Source organism: Heloderma suspectum, chromosome 2 (genome assembly GCF_057233095.1).
Source record: "Heloderma suspectum isolate Gila_16-S chromosome 2, 16-S_ref, whole genome shotgun sequence".
In the NCBI taxonomy this organism is placed as follows: Eukaryota; Metazoa; Chordata; class Lepidosauria; order Squamata; family Helodermatidae; genus Heloderma; species Heloderma suspectum.
Genome location: NC_139459.1, coordinates 62,735,426 through 62,753,527, shown reverse-complemented (window position 1 = coordinate 62,753,527; position 18,102 = coordinate 62,735,426). Strand labels below are relative to the sequence as shown.

The 18,102-nt window shown below is 43.7% G+C and overlaps 1 protein-coding gene across 1 annotated transcript in view; it reads left to right on the top strand.

Moving 5' to 3' along the window:
• Nucleotides 1-3,144: 3,144 nt before the first annotated feature.
• The window catches only part of SPATA9 (spermatogenesis associated 9), a 16,663-nt gene continuing 1,705 nt past the window's right edge, over nucleotides 3,145-18,102 (top strand). The window contains exons 1-4 of the mRNA XM_084829651.1: nucleotides 3,145-3,205; nucleotides 5,843-5,931; nucleotides 12,651-12,878; nucleotides 17,371-17,466. Coding sequence (XP_084685777.1) covers nucleotides 3,145-3,205; nucleotides 5,843-5,931; nucleotides 12,651-12,878; nucleotides 17,371-17,466 — 474 coding nt within the window. The remainder of the gene's footprint in view (nucleotides 3,206-5,842; nucleotides 5,932-12,650; nucleotides 12,879-17,370; nucleotides 17,467-18,102) is intronic.

The following is an 18,102-nucleotide window of genomic DNA, read 5'->3' as shown; positions in this document are numbered from 1 at the left end:
AGTTCTGACAAAATGTGGTCCACTGGAGAAGGAAATGGCAACCCACTCCAGTATTCTTGCCAAGAAAACCCCATGGAATGTATCACAAGGCTAAAAGATATGACACCAGAACATGAGCCCCTCAGGTCGGAAGGTGACCAAATCCTTACAAATGTGCCTTACAAAATAAATCAGAAGCATTATCTCAACAGCAGGGGGAAAATTACAACCCAAACTAAACTCCATCATGCTTGGCAGTTAAAAGCCTGTTTTATTAAAAGGCTTGATTGTCTAAATAGGACAAGCTCTCAAATCTGACCAAGCTGAAATGGTAATGGATTCCATAAATGTGGGACATCAACAGAACACACCTTATTAATTACTGAGGACAATTTAGCTCCTGAAGGAAACAGCACCTACAGAAGAGATTCTGTACTGGACCTAAAAAATAGTACAGTACGTATGAAAGCAGGTGCTCACCCAGGTATCACTTGCTCAAGCCACATAACTCTTTGCAGGTTTTAAAATTAGCCTGAAAACAAATTGGTAACCAATGGAGCACCTAACATGTCATATGTTTCTAGAAGCTAACACCCATCAGCCATCTTCATGGGCAGCCTCACGTATGTGCTGCAGTAGGGGTTACCAGGGCACGCACAAGAGTGGTAAGTTCTCACTTATTCAGGAAGGATTATGTGGATCCAGATAATCTGTATCATCCTGGAGTTGCTCAGGCACAGCCTGCTTGACCACCTTGGTCAAAAAGGGGGATTAGGAACTTGCCTTTAGTTTCCCAGCTCACAGGTATGAGTGAGGGCTGTTTTTAAATTAACGATCTCACTACTGCCTCTTTCAGACTGGCAGGAACAGTGCCCTCTCCCAAAGAAGCATTAAAACAGGCCAGCAGTTTCTCTCAGCTCTTCCATTTTATGCAAGGTGAACGTGGTTGAGTGGACATGTGGTTGGGCAAGCAGAACCAAGTATCCTGCCCGCACTGTCATATGTCAACAACTGAAAATCATCCAATAAAATCTGAATATAGGAGGACCTAGATGGTTCTGCTTTGACTCTGAAACAATGGTGGTGTCAAGGTTGGAGCAAATGTCAGGGATTTTATCTGTAAAAACCCTGCAGCAAGTTATTGAAGGTTCTGAGAAAGGGGAGGGGGGCAGAATGTAAAAGGCCCTTAACCACATAGAAATGGTCAGCTGGGAGAGATTTTAAAGACATTTTCCAACTGAAAACAGGGAACACCATGTACCAGCTTTCTATGGTTATTGCCTGAACTCTAGTTTGTAACTGAAGCACTTCTCTCTCTTTTTTGACTAAATGACTGATTAGCCTACTAGCAGACCAGCTCTACCACCCAGGTAAGCAGAAAATACTTGGGTTTAAGCTAAATGGATCCACTTGGCTTCAATGGGATACAACTTGATTAAATCCTAGTTTGTACTTTAGCTAAACTACATTGAGATTTTCTTGACTGTGGCAAAAGAGAGCCATCAACAAACCTACTTTCAGCACAAGCTATCCTGAGAATGTGGTAGAAGATGCTGATTTGAGGGTCACCATTTGCAGAACTTGCTGCTTCTTTCTTTCATTTTGAAGCATTCTCTATAAATGAGCAACCTGGCACTATGAAAGCCTCTTTTGTTCCTAGGCCTTAGAGGGAAGTCATTTGAAAGAAGCATAGGAGTGGTAGGATTTATAAATGCTTTCTCTATTAATCTTGCTGGCAAGGTAATTTAGCAACAGATTTTATCAGATACAATTCAGAAGTGCCAAGGGGAACCTGGAATATTGCATACGTATTCTGCAATATGGTTCCATGTACTCTAATATTAGAAGCATAATGTAAAATTCTCAGCCATTATACACAATCGAATGGCTTAAGCCCATTGATATATAAAGCATTCCTAACTTTATACTGGATTGTATCCACTGTGTCTTCAGCATGGATTTCAGGAAGGGTGTGATAAGAGTTCCTTTCACCGTTCACATGAGGAATACTCAGTCTGTCTAATCTTACCTAGCAAGAATCAGGCAACAAGATATAATTACTATTGGTGCCTTTCCAAGTGATTTTAATTTTTTTTTATTTATTTGTGTATTTATTTTGTCTGTGTAGAAAAAATGTGCAGTTGCTGTCTTCCAGGAGGCATCACATTTTCTCAGGATGTAAACCACAATTATTTTTAGTGATGCCATTCTTCCCATACCATAGTTCACCCCAAAGTGGGTAACACTCAATGCAAACAGATAGGATTGAATCCAGGATCTGCCTTCTGTGGATGGAAGGACTCCGCTCATGGAAGGTGCGTGCATCCCATTTTCAGGGATCCTCCCTTCTCCCCACACAGCTTATCCCATTCAGCAGGGTCCCCAGAGTCTCTGTCTAGCATTTTCAGGGAGCTTGAGGTGCTGCAGTGGGGAAGAGGAGGCTGGGAAGTCCAATTCCACCAGCCCAGTTGCACATGACTAAATCTGGATCCAACCCATTAAACATAAAACCAAATGTGATCGTCAAAAGCAGAAATCCAACACATAACATCTGTAAATAGAAAAAGAAATGGTAAGATGACTGTACCTAGGACAGAGCAGGCCACTAGATTTACCCCTTATTTTCTTGAAGTGAAAGTCATATTCTCCAATTGTCATTGTACTCTATGTTTGAAAACTCAAGGGAAGGAGGTTTGGAGCTTTTTGTTTACTCTGAAGCAGAATTCTGAGAAGATTAGACCTTTCATAATTCAGAAACCAGGACTGGCTTTCTTTCTTTCTTTGGTCTTGAATTTGGGGGCTAGTCTATTAATGACTATAAAACTCAACAAAGCTATACTTGTGGTTGTTTCTTGGTAGTGTAGAAAGAGAATGTCGCCAGTGTATTCATTCTGTTATTCTGGAATGCTGTATTTGAGAGACCTGGCTGCTACCGTGACTCCTGAGACAGTTTTCTTGTGTACACAAGATACTCTGAATGTCAGGGGTCAAGTAAGTGCTGTGCTTAAGAGGCACATTGTGTCCTCATAAAGGTGTCTTGCCTTGGAGGTGGAGATATGCATACATATGGGCAACCATCATCTGTGGCCTTGTAGACCAACATGGTTAGGAGACACAATACACTAATGTGAAGAGTGGTAGGGAGACACTAGAGGAGCATACGAAATGGCCCTCAGGCCAATTGGCTGGATATGTGGGGAGTTGGTCAGGAAATTTGCCGGACAAGGTATGAGTCTCTTTGGGTGCTTCCAGTGGAGGAGGCTTTTGTCATGCAATCAACCTGCCTCATTCATGGAGTTTTACAGGAGGTTCAGATGACAATGGTCTTCAACTCATAACACTCCTGTGTTTTTCCACTGCTTCTTCCATCTTTTGTACTTATGTTAAGGAAGAAAAGGCAAAATAGCTGGTGGGCAGTATCCAGTGGGGCTGCTTGGCCCCTCCTAGTTCCATTGCCCCCATGGGACCTGCCAATTGCATAACAGGGCTTTCGCGCTTCTAAAAATAACTCTAGAAATTAGTGGAAACACTCATTTCTGGATTGGGACAAAGCAGTAGAGCTGCCTTCTGTGAGCTCTACTGACTTGCCCCATCTCAGAAACCAGTTTGTTTCAGCTTATTTTTAGAATTGTGAAAGCCCTGTTGCACAGCTAATCACTCCTGCGAGTGCACAGGCACAATAGGATACTACCCAGTGCCTTTTCACTGGTAGTGCTAGGAACCCTTGTCTGGAAGCACCCACAGTCTCTACGTCTTGATCCTCCAAACAAGAAGTGGATTAGCAAATCCTAGATTCAAAGAGCTTTGAATTCTCTATACTTTCATACTCATTTTTTTAAGTGAGCTTCCACCAAATACACATATGTGTGTGTACACACACGCACACACCTCTATGCTGTGCCTGCATAATATGCCTGTCTAAAGTAACAAAACTGTGGGGCTGTTCACACAACACCGTGGGTTGTTTGTTGAGCTGTGGGTTATTGCATTCTCTGAAAGCAGCCAGGGTGGCTTGTTAACCATGCAGTGTGGCTTATTTTTCTCAAACAAGCCACCTTGAGAACCCATGGTTTGTTGCTGGGTTGTTCAGGGTGGTTAACAAGCCACACTGCATAGTTAACAAGCCACCCTGGCTGCATTCAGACAACAAGATAAGCCACCCTGCAGAAAACATGCTGCATTCAGACAACATGCTAACCTATGGTTCAACAAACAACCCATGGTTTAAAACAACCCACACTCAACCACTGACTGTAGGTTAGTGTGTTGGGTAAACAGCTCCTCAGTCTCCCCATATCTCTCAGAGGATGTGATCTACTGTTGTTTCAATTGGAAGAGAAATGTCAAAAGACATTCTACCTCTAAAGGTCAAGATTAGAAGTAGACATGTATCTCCTAACTCTAAATATTGAGAGCTGAAGGAAGTTCCCAAAATATGTATTTGCCGCCTCGCTTCCCCTGCAAATATACTTGTTTCCCCTATTCCAGTCTAGAGGTTTCAGAAAGCAGAATGGCTCACTGTTTTTCCGGTATTCCTGAATAATAATCAGTTCAGGAGGTGAAATTTCTAGTGCAGGCAGGAAGAATTAAAAACACTAACTGTTCTGAAAGAGCTAGGAAGCAGGGCCAAGGCATGAACAAGTAGAAAATATGTTGAGTACATGGAACTGCCTTATACTGACCAGGTTCGCACAATCATAGAGGGGGAAATAAGCCTTATTTACCCTGCCGTGCATGCTGGGGGGATTTGCATAATTATCTTTGCTGGCGCAAAGATAATTCGTGTCATGCGAATCTGGCCAGGGTAGCTCGATGCCATGGTTAACAAGCCATCCAGAACCTATGGGCTGTTTTATGGTTTATCTACCCACTGATCTATCTAGCCTGCTATTGTTTACTGTAACAGGCAACAACTCTTCAAGGTTTCAGGCAAGGGTGTATTCAAGCACCTTCTCCCCAAGATCCTTTTAGGGAGCAATCCTATGGCCACTTTCTGGGAACTGAGGTTGGAGTCAGGGCTCTGAACACGGTTCTCAGAAACTGCACTCCCCACCGCCTTGTAGCCAGTGTGGTTCTGCCTACGCAGGCTACGTCTCCGTGCTCGGAAATGGAGTACAGAGATGGGGAAAAGGGGACAGTCCCGGGGTCGGCCCAGGGAGGTGACTGAGGAAGGTGCTTTATGCAGCTTCTACACACTATACAACCTCCTTCCCTTCCCCTCCCCAAAGCCGCAGCTAGACAGCCAAAATCGGCCATCTAGCCAAAAATGTAGAGCAGACAGAGCATGGAGGCGAGGATCACCTCTGTGCTCTGGCCGCCCTGCATTGGATACTTGGCAGCCTCCAATTTCGGAGGCTGCTGGCTATCCGGGTAGGTTTGTGTCCTTAATTGGAGATGCCAGAGACATAACATGGGAATTTCTGCATGTAAAGCATGTGCTCTAGCCATGAACTATGGTAGTTCTGGGATGGGCTGACCCTAGAACCATAGAGTCTGAATGGAATCTAGAGAGAAAAGGGAAGATCCAAAACGGAATATTGTGGGTACTGGGCATAGCTATAGCAGACTTTGGAATGTTATAGTTTGAACCTGACAGAATATGGTAGTCATGGATAGAGCCTGGCAGAATCTGGGGTTGACTGGCATTTCACATCCCAGTAACTGTTAAGCTATAGAACATGGTTTTGCAATTTAAACCAGATAAGTACTGCCTGGTCCTTAGTCTAGTCTTTCATCCTGATGTTATATATGTGTTTGTTCATTTGACCCATGCCAACTCTTTTTCAAATCAGCAGTGCTTACATATGAAGACTAATTTTGAGGATCGGGGCTTTATTCTTTTAACAATTGTTTTTCAATTCAGCCGAGATAATACAGAGAGCCTTCTTGGAAATTATAGATGAGATTAGGGATGAATTTCCAAACTTATTGAGACTGACAAGTTCAAACCAGGTAACATTTCTGAACTATTGTATTTCAGTATTTGAATGCTTGGTTTCTTTAAGAAGTGGCTTGCTACATATATGTTGCACGTACCACTCCCTCAGCACATTTTCTGCTTACTGTTTTACTTATATACAATTTAAATATATATTTTTTCCATGGGGGAGGATGTTCAGTTCACTAGAGACCTAACACAATAAGATTTAAACACCATAGATGATGACAGAGATGGCTAGGAAGTTGAACATCCCACTACATAGAGCATTCAAGAGCTTAGCTCTAATGGCAGAATTTTATTCCTAGCTGGCCAGGGTACAGGGCCAACCCTACCATTAGACAGAGTGAGGCAGCCACCTCAGGCAGCAGATGCTGGGGAGCAGGGAGACAGCAGTGAGGTGCTGGAGAGCTGTGGGTGCTATGTAGCCTCCCCTCCCTCACAGCCCAAGCTAGCTTGTTGTCCACAGGTATGGTGAAGGATGCTGTCCCATCACCACTGCTGAAGTAAAATTCAGCAATCACTCTGGACAAGTTCCATATGCGGTAGACAGAAAGTAGCTTTCCCGATGTTTTAGACTTCAGCTCTCAGCATTCCTGACAATTGACCATGCTGGCAGGGGCTTCTGGGAGTCCAAAACATCTGGAGATCTGTCTTCGGCCCATCTTGCTGTAAGGGGCAGGGGGTGGCATTTTATCCTTTGCCTCAGGCAGACAAATGTCTTGGGCCAGCCCTGCCAGGGTACAGCAGTTCTGTACAACTGAGTTATCATTTTCATTGGAGACTATGATAACCTAATGCCATACAGATTAGAGGCAGTCAGTGAACTGCACTAGCTAACTGGAGAAGAAAGTGGAGAGGACAACTTGATTGCCAGCTACATTCCAAGAACTTATGTCCTGCTTATGTCCTTCAGCCAAACAAAAAAGTGTCATGCTAAATATCTATGGTATAATAATCACTTTCTTACTTGTGGACATTTTCAAAAACCAGCTGATGCAGAGAATTTACTCATGACTGTCAGACACTTCAAAACCTGGGGAAATATTTAATTAACTTTGAATGGTAATAGGAAATTGTTTTCTTCAAATCAATCTCTACAAAAGATTGGATTTGGAAGTATCAGACTGTAACCAAAAAAGGCTCCACAGGGTTAGATCCAGATTATGCTTAGTGGAATTTTGCTCATGCTGGTGGAAGGGAGAAGGGTGATCATCCATGAGACTCTTCCTTCCCTCTGGAGCCCCTGATGCCCCCTGAAAAGCTGTTCTGGAGGGCTGGTGGACCCTCCAGAGCACTGTGATGGGTGATGCAGGGGGCTGTAGGGGGAAGGGGAACCAACAAAGCCTGCTTCCTCGCTTCCTTCCTGCAGCAGGGAGCTTCCGCTGAAACCATGTGCCTTCCCTTCACAGAAGAAGCCCTTCCATCCCTGGAAAGGCCAGTCTGGATCCAGACCAGTATATCTGCTACTCTTAAAGAAAATCTCCACAAAATTCAATTTACTAATGAGACAGAATGAATTCTCTGCCTCAAGCAGTGGATCAGTAGGGGTGGCACTTTGTGCACCCTCTACCTACTCACCAGGAAGGCTCGCTGTCCATACTCCTGTGGGCAGGTGCTCTAAAGAGCCCTGCTGGCCACTGTCCTGTTGCTGTGGCTGGAGAGCCACAGTGACCCCGCAGAGGAAGGCACCAGGCAGGCAGGCTTTCTGGGGAGACCTCCTAGCCACTTTTCTGCTTTGGCAAATTCCTCAGCAGGAGAGGGGTTGCTCTGAGGGGTCCTCAGAGCAAGGCATCAGTCCAGCTGGCATTCTAGGGAGCCACAGTGGCCGCAGCAGGACAGCAGGCAGCAAGGCTCTCCAGAGCTGCCAGCAGTGCCTCACTCTATGGACCCCTCAGACTTTCACTCCTGTCTTTGAGGAAAAAAGCACATATCAGCTACAGAAGGGTGAATGATGGAGATATCATAAGAACATAAGAAGAGCCATGCTGGTTCACACCAACGGTCCATCTAGTCCAGCATTCTGTTCAAACAGTGGCTAACCAGCTGTCGACCAGGAAACCACAAGCAGGACACGAGTGCAATAGCACACTCCCGCCCATGCTTCCCAGCAACTGGTGTACATAGGCATACTGCCTCTGAAACTGGAGGTGACATATAGCCATCAGGACTAGTAGCCATTGATAGCCTTCTCCTCCATGAATTTGTCTAAGCCCCTTTTAAAGCCATCCAAATTGGTGGCCATCACTACATCTTGTGGAAGTCAATTCCATAGTTTAACTATGTGTCATGTGAAGAAGTCCTTCCTTTTATCTGTCCTGAATCTCCCATCAATCACCTTCACGGGATGACCTTGGATTCCAGTATTATGAGAGAGGGAGAAGAATGTCTCCCTATCCACATTCTCCACACCATGCATAATTATGTACACTTCCATGTCTCCCCTTTTTTTGTTGTTTATTCGGTCAGTCGCTTCCGACTCTTCATGATTTCATGGACCAGCCCATGCCAGAGCTTCCTATCGGCCATCGCCACCCCCAGCTCCCCCAAGGTCGAGTCCGTCACCTCCAGAATATCATCCATCCATCTTGCCCTTGATCGGCCCCTCTTCCTTTTGCCTTCCACTTTCCCGAGCATCAGCATCTTTTCCAGGGTATCCTGTCTTCTCATGATGTGGCCAGAGTACTTCAGTTTTGCCTTTAATATCATTCCCTCAAGTGAGCAGTCTGGCTTTATTTCCTGGAGTATGGACTAGTTTGATCTTCTTGCAGTCCAAGGCACTCTCAGAATTTCCTCCAGCATCACAGTTCAAAAGCATCTATCTTCCTTCGCTTAGCCTTCCTTATGGTCCAGCTCTTGCAGCCATAGGTTACTATGGGGAATACCATTGCTTTCACTACGCGGACCTTTGTTGTCAGTGTGATGTCTCTGCTCTTAACTATTTTATCAAGATTTGTCATTGCTCTCCTCCCAAGAAGTAAACGTCTTCTGATTTCCTGGCTGCGGTCGGCGTCTGCAGTAATCTTTGTGCCTAGAAAGACAAAGTCTGTCACTGCCTCCACGTTTTCTCCCTCTATTTGCCAGTTATCAATCAAGCTGGTTGCCATAATCTTGGTTTTTTTGAGGTTTTGCACTTTCTTCTTTCACCTTCGTCATGAGGTTCCTCAACTCCTCCTCGCTTTCAGCCATCAAAGTGGTATCATCTCCATATCTGAGATTGTTAATGTTTCTTCCAGCGATTTTAACTCCAGCCTTGGCTTCATCAAGCCCAGCACGTCGCATGATGTGTTCTGTGTACAGGTTGAATAGGTAGGGTGAGAGTATCCAACCCTGCCGTACTCCTTTCCCAGTCTTAAACCAGTCCGTTGTTCCATGGTCTGTTCTTACCGTTGCTACTTGGTCGTTATACAGATACCTCAGGAGGCAGACAAGATGACTTGGTATCCCCATACCACCAAGAACTTGCCACAGTTTGTTATGATCCACACAGTCAAAGGCTTTAGAATAGTCAATAAAACAGAAATAGATGTTTTTCTGAAACTCCCTGGCTTTCTCCATTATCCAGCAGATATTGGCAATTTGGTCTCTAGTTCCTCTGCCTTTTCGAAACCCAGCTTGTACATCTGGCAATTCTCGTTCCATGAATTGCTGGAGTCTACCTTGCAAGATCTTGAGCATTACCTTACTGGCATGTGAAATAAGTGCCACTGTTCGATAGTTTGAACATTCTTTGGTGCTTCCCTCTTTTGGTATGGGGGTATAAGTTGATTTTTTCCAATCTGGTGGCCATTCTTGTGTTTTCCAAATTTGCTGGCATGTGGCATGCATCACCTTGACAGCATCATCTTGCAAGATTTTAAACAGTTCGGCTGGGATACCATCATCTCCTGCTGCCTTGTTATTAGCAATGCTTCTTAAGGCCCATTCAACCTCACTCTTCAGGATGTTTGGCTCTAGCTCACTGACCACACCGTCAAATCTATCCCCGATATTATTATCCTTCCTATACAGATCTTCCGTGTATTCTTGCCACCTTTTCTTGATCTCTTCTGCTTCTGTTAGGTCCTTGCCATCTTTGTTTTTGATTATACCCATTTCTGCCTGGAATTTACCTCCGATGTTTCTAATTTTCTGGAAGAGGTCTCTTGTCCTTCCTATTCTATTATCTTCTTCCGCTTCCACGCATTGCTTGTTTAAAAATAATTCCTTATCTCTTCTGGCTAACCTCTGGAATTTTGCATTTAATTGGGCATATCTCCCCCTATCACTGTTGCCTTTTGCTTTCCTTCTTTCTTGGGCTGCTTCCAGTGTCTCAGCAGACAGCCATCTTGCCTTCTTGGTTTTCTTTTTCTTTGGGACGTTTTTGTTGCTGCCTCCTGAACAATGTTGTGAACTTCTGTCCATAGTTCTTCCGGGACCCTATCTACTAAATCTAGTCCCTTAAATCTATTCTTCACCTCCACTGCATATTCATGAGGAATATTAGTGAGCTCATATCTAACTGATCTGTGGGTCTTCCCTATTCTCTTTAGTCTGATTCTAAATTGTGCAATAAGAAGTTCGTGATCTGAACTACAGTCAGCTCCAGGTCTTGTTTTTACCAACTGCATAGATGTCCGCCACCTTTGGCTACAAAGGATGTAGTCAATCTGATTTCGGTGTGGACCACCGTCTGGTGAAGTCCATGTATAAAGTCGTCTCTTAGGTTGTTGGAAGAGAGTGTCTGTTATGCACAGTGCGTTGTCTTGGCAAAATTATATCAACCTATGTCCTGATTCATTTTGTTCTCCCAGACCATGTTTGCCTGTAATTCCAGGTGTCGTTTGACTACCCACCTTAGCATTCCAGTCTCCTGTAATGAAAATAACATCTTTTTTTGGCGTACTATCCAGTAGGTGCTGCAGATCCTCATAGAACTGATCTACTTCTGCTTCTTCAGCATCTGTGGTTGGGGCGTATATTTGGATCACTGTGATGTTAAATGGCTTACCCTGAATTCAAATTGAGATCATTCTGTCATTTTTTGGATTGTATCCAAGCACTGCTTTAGTCACTTTATTTATCATTATGAAGGCTACTCCATTTCTTCTGTAGTCCTCTTGTCCACAGTAGTAGATCTGGTGGTCATTTGATGTGAAGTGGCCCATTCCAGTCCATTTCAGTTCACTGACACCCAAAATGTCTATATTTAATCTTGACATCTCTCCAATAACCACATCCAATTTGCCCTGGCTCATAGATCTTACATTCCAGGTTCCTATGGTGTGTTGATCTTTCTGATAGATTCTGGTTTTGCCCTCTTATTAAATCATTCTGGCAGGAGATTATGGAAGTAGTAAAAGATATTACTGGATAAGATTTAAATTCCCTTTAAATCCAAAATACAGCTTCTTGGATATTTCAATGCTCATATTTTGGAGGAGGGTTTAGAACTGATGATTACTTTACTTAGGCTGCAATCCTATACACACTTACCTGGAGTATGTCCCATTAAAGTAAGTGGGACTTACTTCTGAGTTACTACCACAAGACAAGTTTTAGCATCACCATGGAAATCCCCAAGAACCTCTTTAATATCAAGCTAGTATGATCAAGTTTAGGCAGTAGCATTCTGACAAAGCTTACATATTACAAGAGAGTTAAAAGAAGATGCGCAGCAGACAAGTGTATTGAAAGCAGGAGCTTATTTATAAATCATTGGAACATGAAATATCAAAATAACATTCAGCCATATATATTATTGAGATGGATAGAAGTTTGGGTTATATAAATTGTTGTAGTAACTTTCATTTCTATTTTATACAATTGTATTTTGATTTAAAGACAAGATGATTTATATGTTTATTCATAGATATATCTGTATATTTGTATCTTCATATAATTAAAAAGAGTATCACCTTCTTAAATGAGTTCACAAGCTGGATTTCTTTTGATATAATTGTTTTAATCAACCATTTATTTAATAAAAGTATATCCTGCTTTTTAATGGCATTCATATCCAGGAAGGAAGTATGTTAGGAGTAATTTTCTTTTTCAACTAAAAAAGCTGGTATTTTAAACAAAATCATTCTTTTTCTAGAGTCTCAATGATACAATTATAAAGTAACTTTCTAACTCTAAAGCAGGGTTGCAGTGTTGTTTAGTACCAAATAGAAGTTCTTCCTCTTCAAACTTATTTCTCCATATATGAGGGCTAGAATTTTGCTTCCTCTCTTCCCCACACACATAATTAAAATGGGAGCTGGGATTGTACTGTGATCCCAAATGCAGTACACAACTGTCTTAATGCAGGGGTAGGCAGACTTGAGGCTTGTGGGAATCTATTTCTGTTTTGTTTTTTACTAGAATGCTGAGATCTATCAACCAGAACCAGACACAAAATGGTGGCTTGGGAGTGGAGTCAATTATCTACTGCCCCCTATGAACCTTACACTGGGATATATACAAATCTAGTGCTAGGAGTCCTCCATCAGGACTCACCGTCTGGCAGAGTGATAAGCAATTAGCACAAGGCTAGCCAGAGCAGTGTTTTATTTTTCTTGCTCTTGTTAAAGCACTGGGGAGTCAGAATCCCTTGGAGATCTACCGCAAATCACCCAGAGATCTACCAGTGGTTCCTGACCTACTTTCTGCTCACCCCGTCTTAATGCATCAAGTTGGCTTTTTCTGTTCTAAGCGTTGCACCATTCACAGTAATTTTATTCATTTTTCTTTTGGTTCATTTCTGTTTCAGCAAAATGATCGCACCGTGCAGGAATCTGGGTCAGTTATGGTGAGGGTGTTCTCTTCAACACATGGAGCGATCATTATGAATGGGCTAACTAAACTATCCCGGTCTTCAAAATCAATGGCTAAATTCCTGCAGCCACAAGTTGCTAAAAAAATTGCCGAGCTAAATATGGTATCACATCGTCTTTTGAGAACCCTGAACATTCCCAAACAACCTCTGTATGGAATGAAGGTAGGCAAGGAATTTGATTAGCTGTACCAATCCCGTTTACTAAGCGCTTCTCCACACGGGGCTTTTATTCTGCTATTGAGATTGTTTTTTCATGGAAGTTTGCAGGTCCTTTGCATGACGTCATCACCCTCCAGGGTGTCTCCCATGCTAAATGACCTTTATCTCATTTTTTAAAAGATCAGAGATAATGAGCTATGAAATTACAGCGTGTTGAGTTCCCTCATGGAAAGAGGAAATCCCGCAATAAGAGGAGCTGGACCACAGTGACATCTAGTAGCTGTATAATGAAACATACAGAACAATGCAGATAAGGGGGGGGAGGGGGGGAAGGGAAGCACGCATAAAGGGAGTCCGTCATGATCCTGCATTTAAAACAGAAGCAGAAAGCCCTGGTAAAGTTGTGAGATTTTAGCCTGGTGTATAAATGCAGTAAGAGTTCTGTTATGAAGGTATTAAAGCAGGGGTGGAGAACATATGGCCCTCCAGATGTGGTGGGACTGCAATTAAAGATACTGTGTTGGATCCAAACTCAGTCATGTCTTCATAGCTCAGTGGCAGAGCACAAGGTTAAGTCCCAGCTTCTGACCAAAGGTCTGACTCAGTATAATGCATCTTCCTGTGTAAGCTCCCTTGATTTCAGAGTCTGCTCTATGACTAAGTCTCAATCCAGACTTATGTTTCAACAACCGTGCCTAGCAATTTTTCCTCAATGGTGTCTGCAGTTTAAATGGCAGCCATTCATGAATGTGACTGGAACTCTCGTCAATTGCCAATGCCATTGCAATCAGCTTCTTCCCCTTTGCCTTCTGTTTTCCATTGTTCCAGTTCTCCCTGCTCCACTTAGCAGAATGCCTATAAAGAGCTGTATTTACTCATTCCATCTTCCCTGCATTTCCTGATTTAGAAGGAGGAAAAGTACAAAAAGTAGTAATAGGCAGATGTACACTGCCCTGGAGACTGCTGTACTGGCTGCTGAAAGCCTGTGCTCTGGATTTAGGCTTCTTGATAAAGTCCAAATAATAATATAAAATTCAAAGACTGGCAGGTATAAAATTGGAAATGGGAATTGCGATCACATTCCTAGATACACATGCAGCCCAATTATTTCTGATGGGGCCATAGTTAAGTGATGCGGGCTTTGCATGTAGAGGGTCCCAGCTTCAATCCCTGCCTTCTCCAGCTGAGAAAGTCAGTGCAAAACTACCCGGTGATGAGAAGTCTTCAGAATGTTAAAAATGCAAACTGCATCAGCTGTGTATGTCCTGATAACTATCAGCCCCTGAATGCCCCAGCCGTGGGCTGCTAAGGTTTGGAGGTGCCGAGATAGTGATAAGCCAGATCCAGGTTTGCTTACAAGGTGACTTTACTGAGTACTTACAGCACACAGGCATGCCCAATGGTTGGATCAGACAGCTTCTCTGAACCCAGAGCCAAGGGGTACAATGGTTTTTATACCATACACGTCAGCAGTGAGGCAGCATGACAGCAGCAAGCGTTAATTAGCGTTCATTCCCAGCATAGGCTAACAGTACTTGTGCAGAGGGAAAACAATCAGAACTTTCCCAGCACAGCTACCTGTAGCTTGGCATAAACATAGCCTCACTTCTCAGGCACATCCTAGACCCTGATAAGATACTAGCCTTCGTTAGCCTGGAATGTGCTGAGGCTGTACTATCAACCTTTGACTCATCTCACATGCTCAGAGGCCCACTAGCAAGGAAATTGCACTTATAATGAACCTAAGCCATGCATTATGGATCTCTAGGCCCCTCTAAAACTGTTACACTCCTGGGGCCATTACAGCCCCCCCACCCCCAAGACCTGGGGAAGAGGAGAAGAATCCACAGACTAATTCTGTGCACTGCATCATGCAGAGAGGACAGAGAGATGGAGGACTCCAGATGAGCTCTGTGGTGCAGAGTACTTGGGGACAGCTTCAGCTGATCCTCCAGCTATGGCCTTTCCTGAACAGAGATAACCTAGCCATAGTAGTACATGCACTGGTAACTTCCCGATTAGACTATTGCAATGCACTTTACGTGGGGCGGCCCTTGAAGACGACTCAGACGTTGCAGCTAGTGCAAAATGCAGCAGCTAGACTACTGACCAGAAGATCTTGTAAAAAACATATAACACCAGTTTTAAAGGAATTGCACTGGCTGCCAATACGCTTCCGGTCAGAATTCAAGGTTTTGGTGATGACATTTAAAGCCCTAAATGGCTTGGGACCTCAAGTATTTGAGGGAGTGCTTCTCCCTATATGCCTGTCTGAGGACTGAGTTCTCTTTGAGGGGCTCTCCTCTGCATCCCACCAGTGCAAGACATACACTATTGTGGGACATGGGAGAGAGCCTTCTCTGGTGTGGCCCCCTGGTTGTGGAATGCCCTCCCCTTGGAGGCCCAATTGGTGCAGACATTGGTCGCATTTTGGCACCAAGTAAAAACATGGCTTTTTACCAAAGCCTCTGAGGGCTAAACACATTCCCTAAAGGAGCACACTGTTTTAACTATTTTCGGGGTTTAGATTTTAATTGGTATTAGCTGGTTTCATGTTTAATATGTTTTTAGCTGTTTAACTTATTTATTGTTTTATACTGTTTAAATTGATTGTATCTGTATGTTGCCCTGAAATCTTGATGATATAGGGTGGGCTATAAATGCTTGGAGGGAGCAGTCCTATGCAGATCGACAATTGCCTCCAACCCCAGGGGTGACTACCTATCCACTGCAGGGTGGGAGGAGTGGTGAGGAGCAGATCTCTTCCACACTCCTACTGCCCTGCTTTCACGGCTAGACAGCCAATTTTGGCTGTCTAGCTGCAGGACCTCAGAGTGTGTGTGTGAGGGGGCTGGACGACACATAGGAAGGGTTATACTGGCACTTCCGACCTCCCTGCCCTGGCCTACCCCCAGAAATGCCCCGTTTCCCCTGCTCCGTGCTGCTCTTATGAGCGCGGGGCCGATCTGCACTGCCTACGAGGTGGCGCAGGAGGGGGTGGAGGTCAGTGCCCACTGACTAGCGGCCATAGGATTGTGCCCTAAATAAATAAATAAATAAATAAATAAAATAAAGTGCCAAAACAGACAGATAGAGCAGGGTGGGGGGGAAGCCCTCCATAAACGATTATTTCACACCTGTATTAATGGAGTGGGGGATAGAAAAAGAGAGATGGGGTGACAGAGAAAGCAGTATGCTCTGGCTGTGCCCACCATTGGCTACAGCCCCCAGCGGAGTTTACCCCAATGGAGTTTCTATGGCCTTACATAGAAAAAAAGGCTCCTCTCTCCAGAATAGACATTTACCAAGCTCGAGTTGGATCCAGGATCTGTTTTCTGTGATAGGAAGGGCTCTGCACGTGGAAGGTCCCTCCGCCCAATTTTTGGAGATCCCCGTTTTCCCCCTAAACTACAACTTAACCCATTCAGCAAGGTCTCCTGACTTCCTATCTAGCATTTTCTGGGGGCTTGAGGGGCTGCTGTGGGAAGGAGGTGGTGAGGGAGTCCACTTCCACCACTGCAGTTGATCTAGCTTGAATCTAGATCCAACTCCAAATGAAGTGAGGCAGGTGGCTACTAAGGAGACAGCCTTTTCCATTGTGGGACCCCAGTTGTGGAAGACCTTCCCAGAGAGGCTCGCCTGGCACCTGTGTTGTAGTCTTTTCGGCACCAGGAAGACCTTCTGTTTCCCAGGCATTTTTGTCTTTCCGTTTCTGTTGTTTTTAAATCTGTTACGGTATTTTGAATCTTTACTCTGCTGGTTGTTTATTTTGGTTTTATACTGTAGTTTTAAAGTTTTAACGTTTTATACTGTGTTTTATCATGTTGCATTTTATAGTTGTAATCATTGTGAGCCACCCAGAGAGCTTTGGCTATTGGGTCATATCAAAATGGGATAAATAATAAATAAATAAGCCCAAGGATGGGTCAGTGGTGTGACAATTGTCTGCTACAGCCAAACCAAAAGAGAGTCTTTTAGCACCTTGAAGACTACCATTGGCTATGGTATAGGCTTTGTGGGTTGGAGACCACTTTATCAGATGCGTGTTTCATCTCTTACACATGTTTACTAGGAAGTAAGTCCCACCGAGTTCAATATGACTTATGCCCAGGCCACTATGCATAGGATTGCAGCCTTAGGTTCTATTGAAATCAGTAAGAACTACTGCCATGAAATATACTTAGGATTGAGATGACCTATACTTACGATCCATCCAAAGTTAAGCACTTTGTGTAGTATCTAATGTTAATCCTGCATACAGTAGATCCATTGAAAAGAGTGGCACATGACTAACTTAAGATCCATTTATTTCAATGGGTCTATTCTAAGTAGGACTAGCATTGGATACTACCCTTTGTCCCACAGATTTCAATGCAAAAGATATAAGCATGTTTCAAATCAATGGGATTTAAAAGTGCTCAGCTTTGAAAGGATCATGCCCACCAACTTTTAATGTGACCGAAGAATGCCTTACTTGACTCTTTTCTCTCTTCAGGACAAAACAATGTTCTTTTATGATGTCATTTCCTATCCAGCAAAGACAGCGCTCACCGGTTTAATGTGCGTTTCTTATGCAGCACTAATTTATCTGGTAAGTTAGTAAATACCATTATTACGATCCTCCTCCTCTCATGCTTCCTCTTGCCAAATAGGATGTTATTCTCAGCAAATAATGAGAACCATTTATTACTAACTTGTAGAACAAGTGTCGAATCTCTTTCAGCCCAAGGGCTGAATTCCATTTCAAAGAAGCTCTCGGGGGCCACAGTCCAGTGGTGGGCAGGGCTGAAGGCAAAAGGGGGTGGGCCCAAAAAATACCAGAAATATTTAAAGTGCCAACATATTTTAGTGTAAACCTCTTACTGACAGTAATTAAGCTTTAGGAGAGAACGGGGGGAGAATGGGGAAAAGCAAGGAAACCACCAAACTATCAGTGGTAAGGGGAAAGAGGTGTGGGCCTGCAGAACCTCAGACAACTGGGTTGGGACCCCAGTTGAGCTGGATTTGGCCCATGGGACCCTGAGGTTTAACACCCCTGCTGTAGAACTTTCAGTGTTAAATATCTCATTTATCAACAAAATGATTTATTTGTTACATTTGTGACTCAGCCTGCTTTGCCTCATTATTCAGGCTTTGGATTGAAGTGGCGCACAGCCCTAGTAATTAAGGAACACGGTATCTAAGAGCACATTCTCAGCTCAGGAATTTGACCTAATCTACCTTCTGT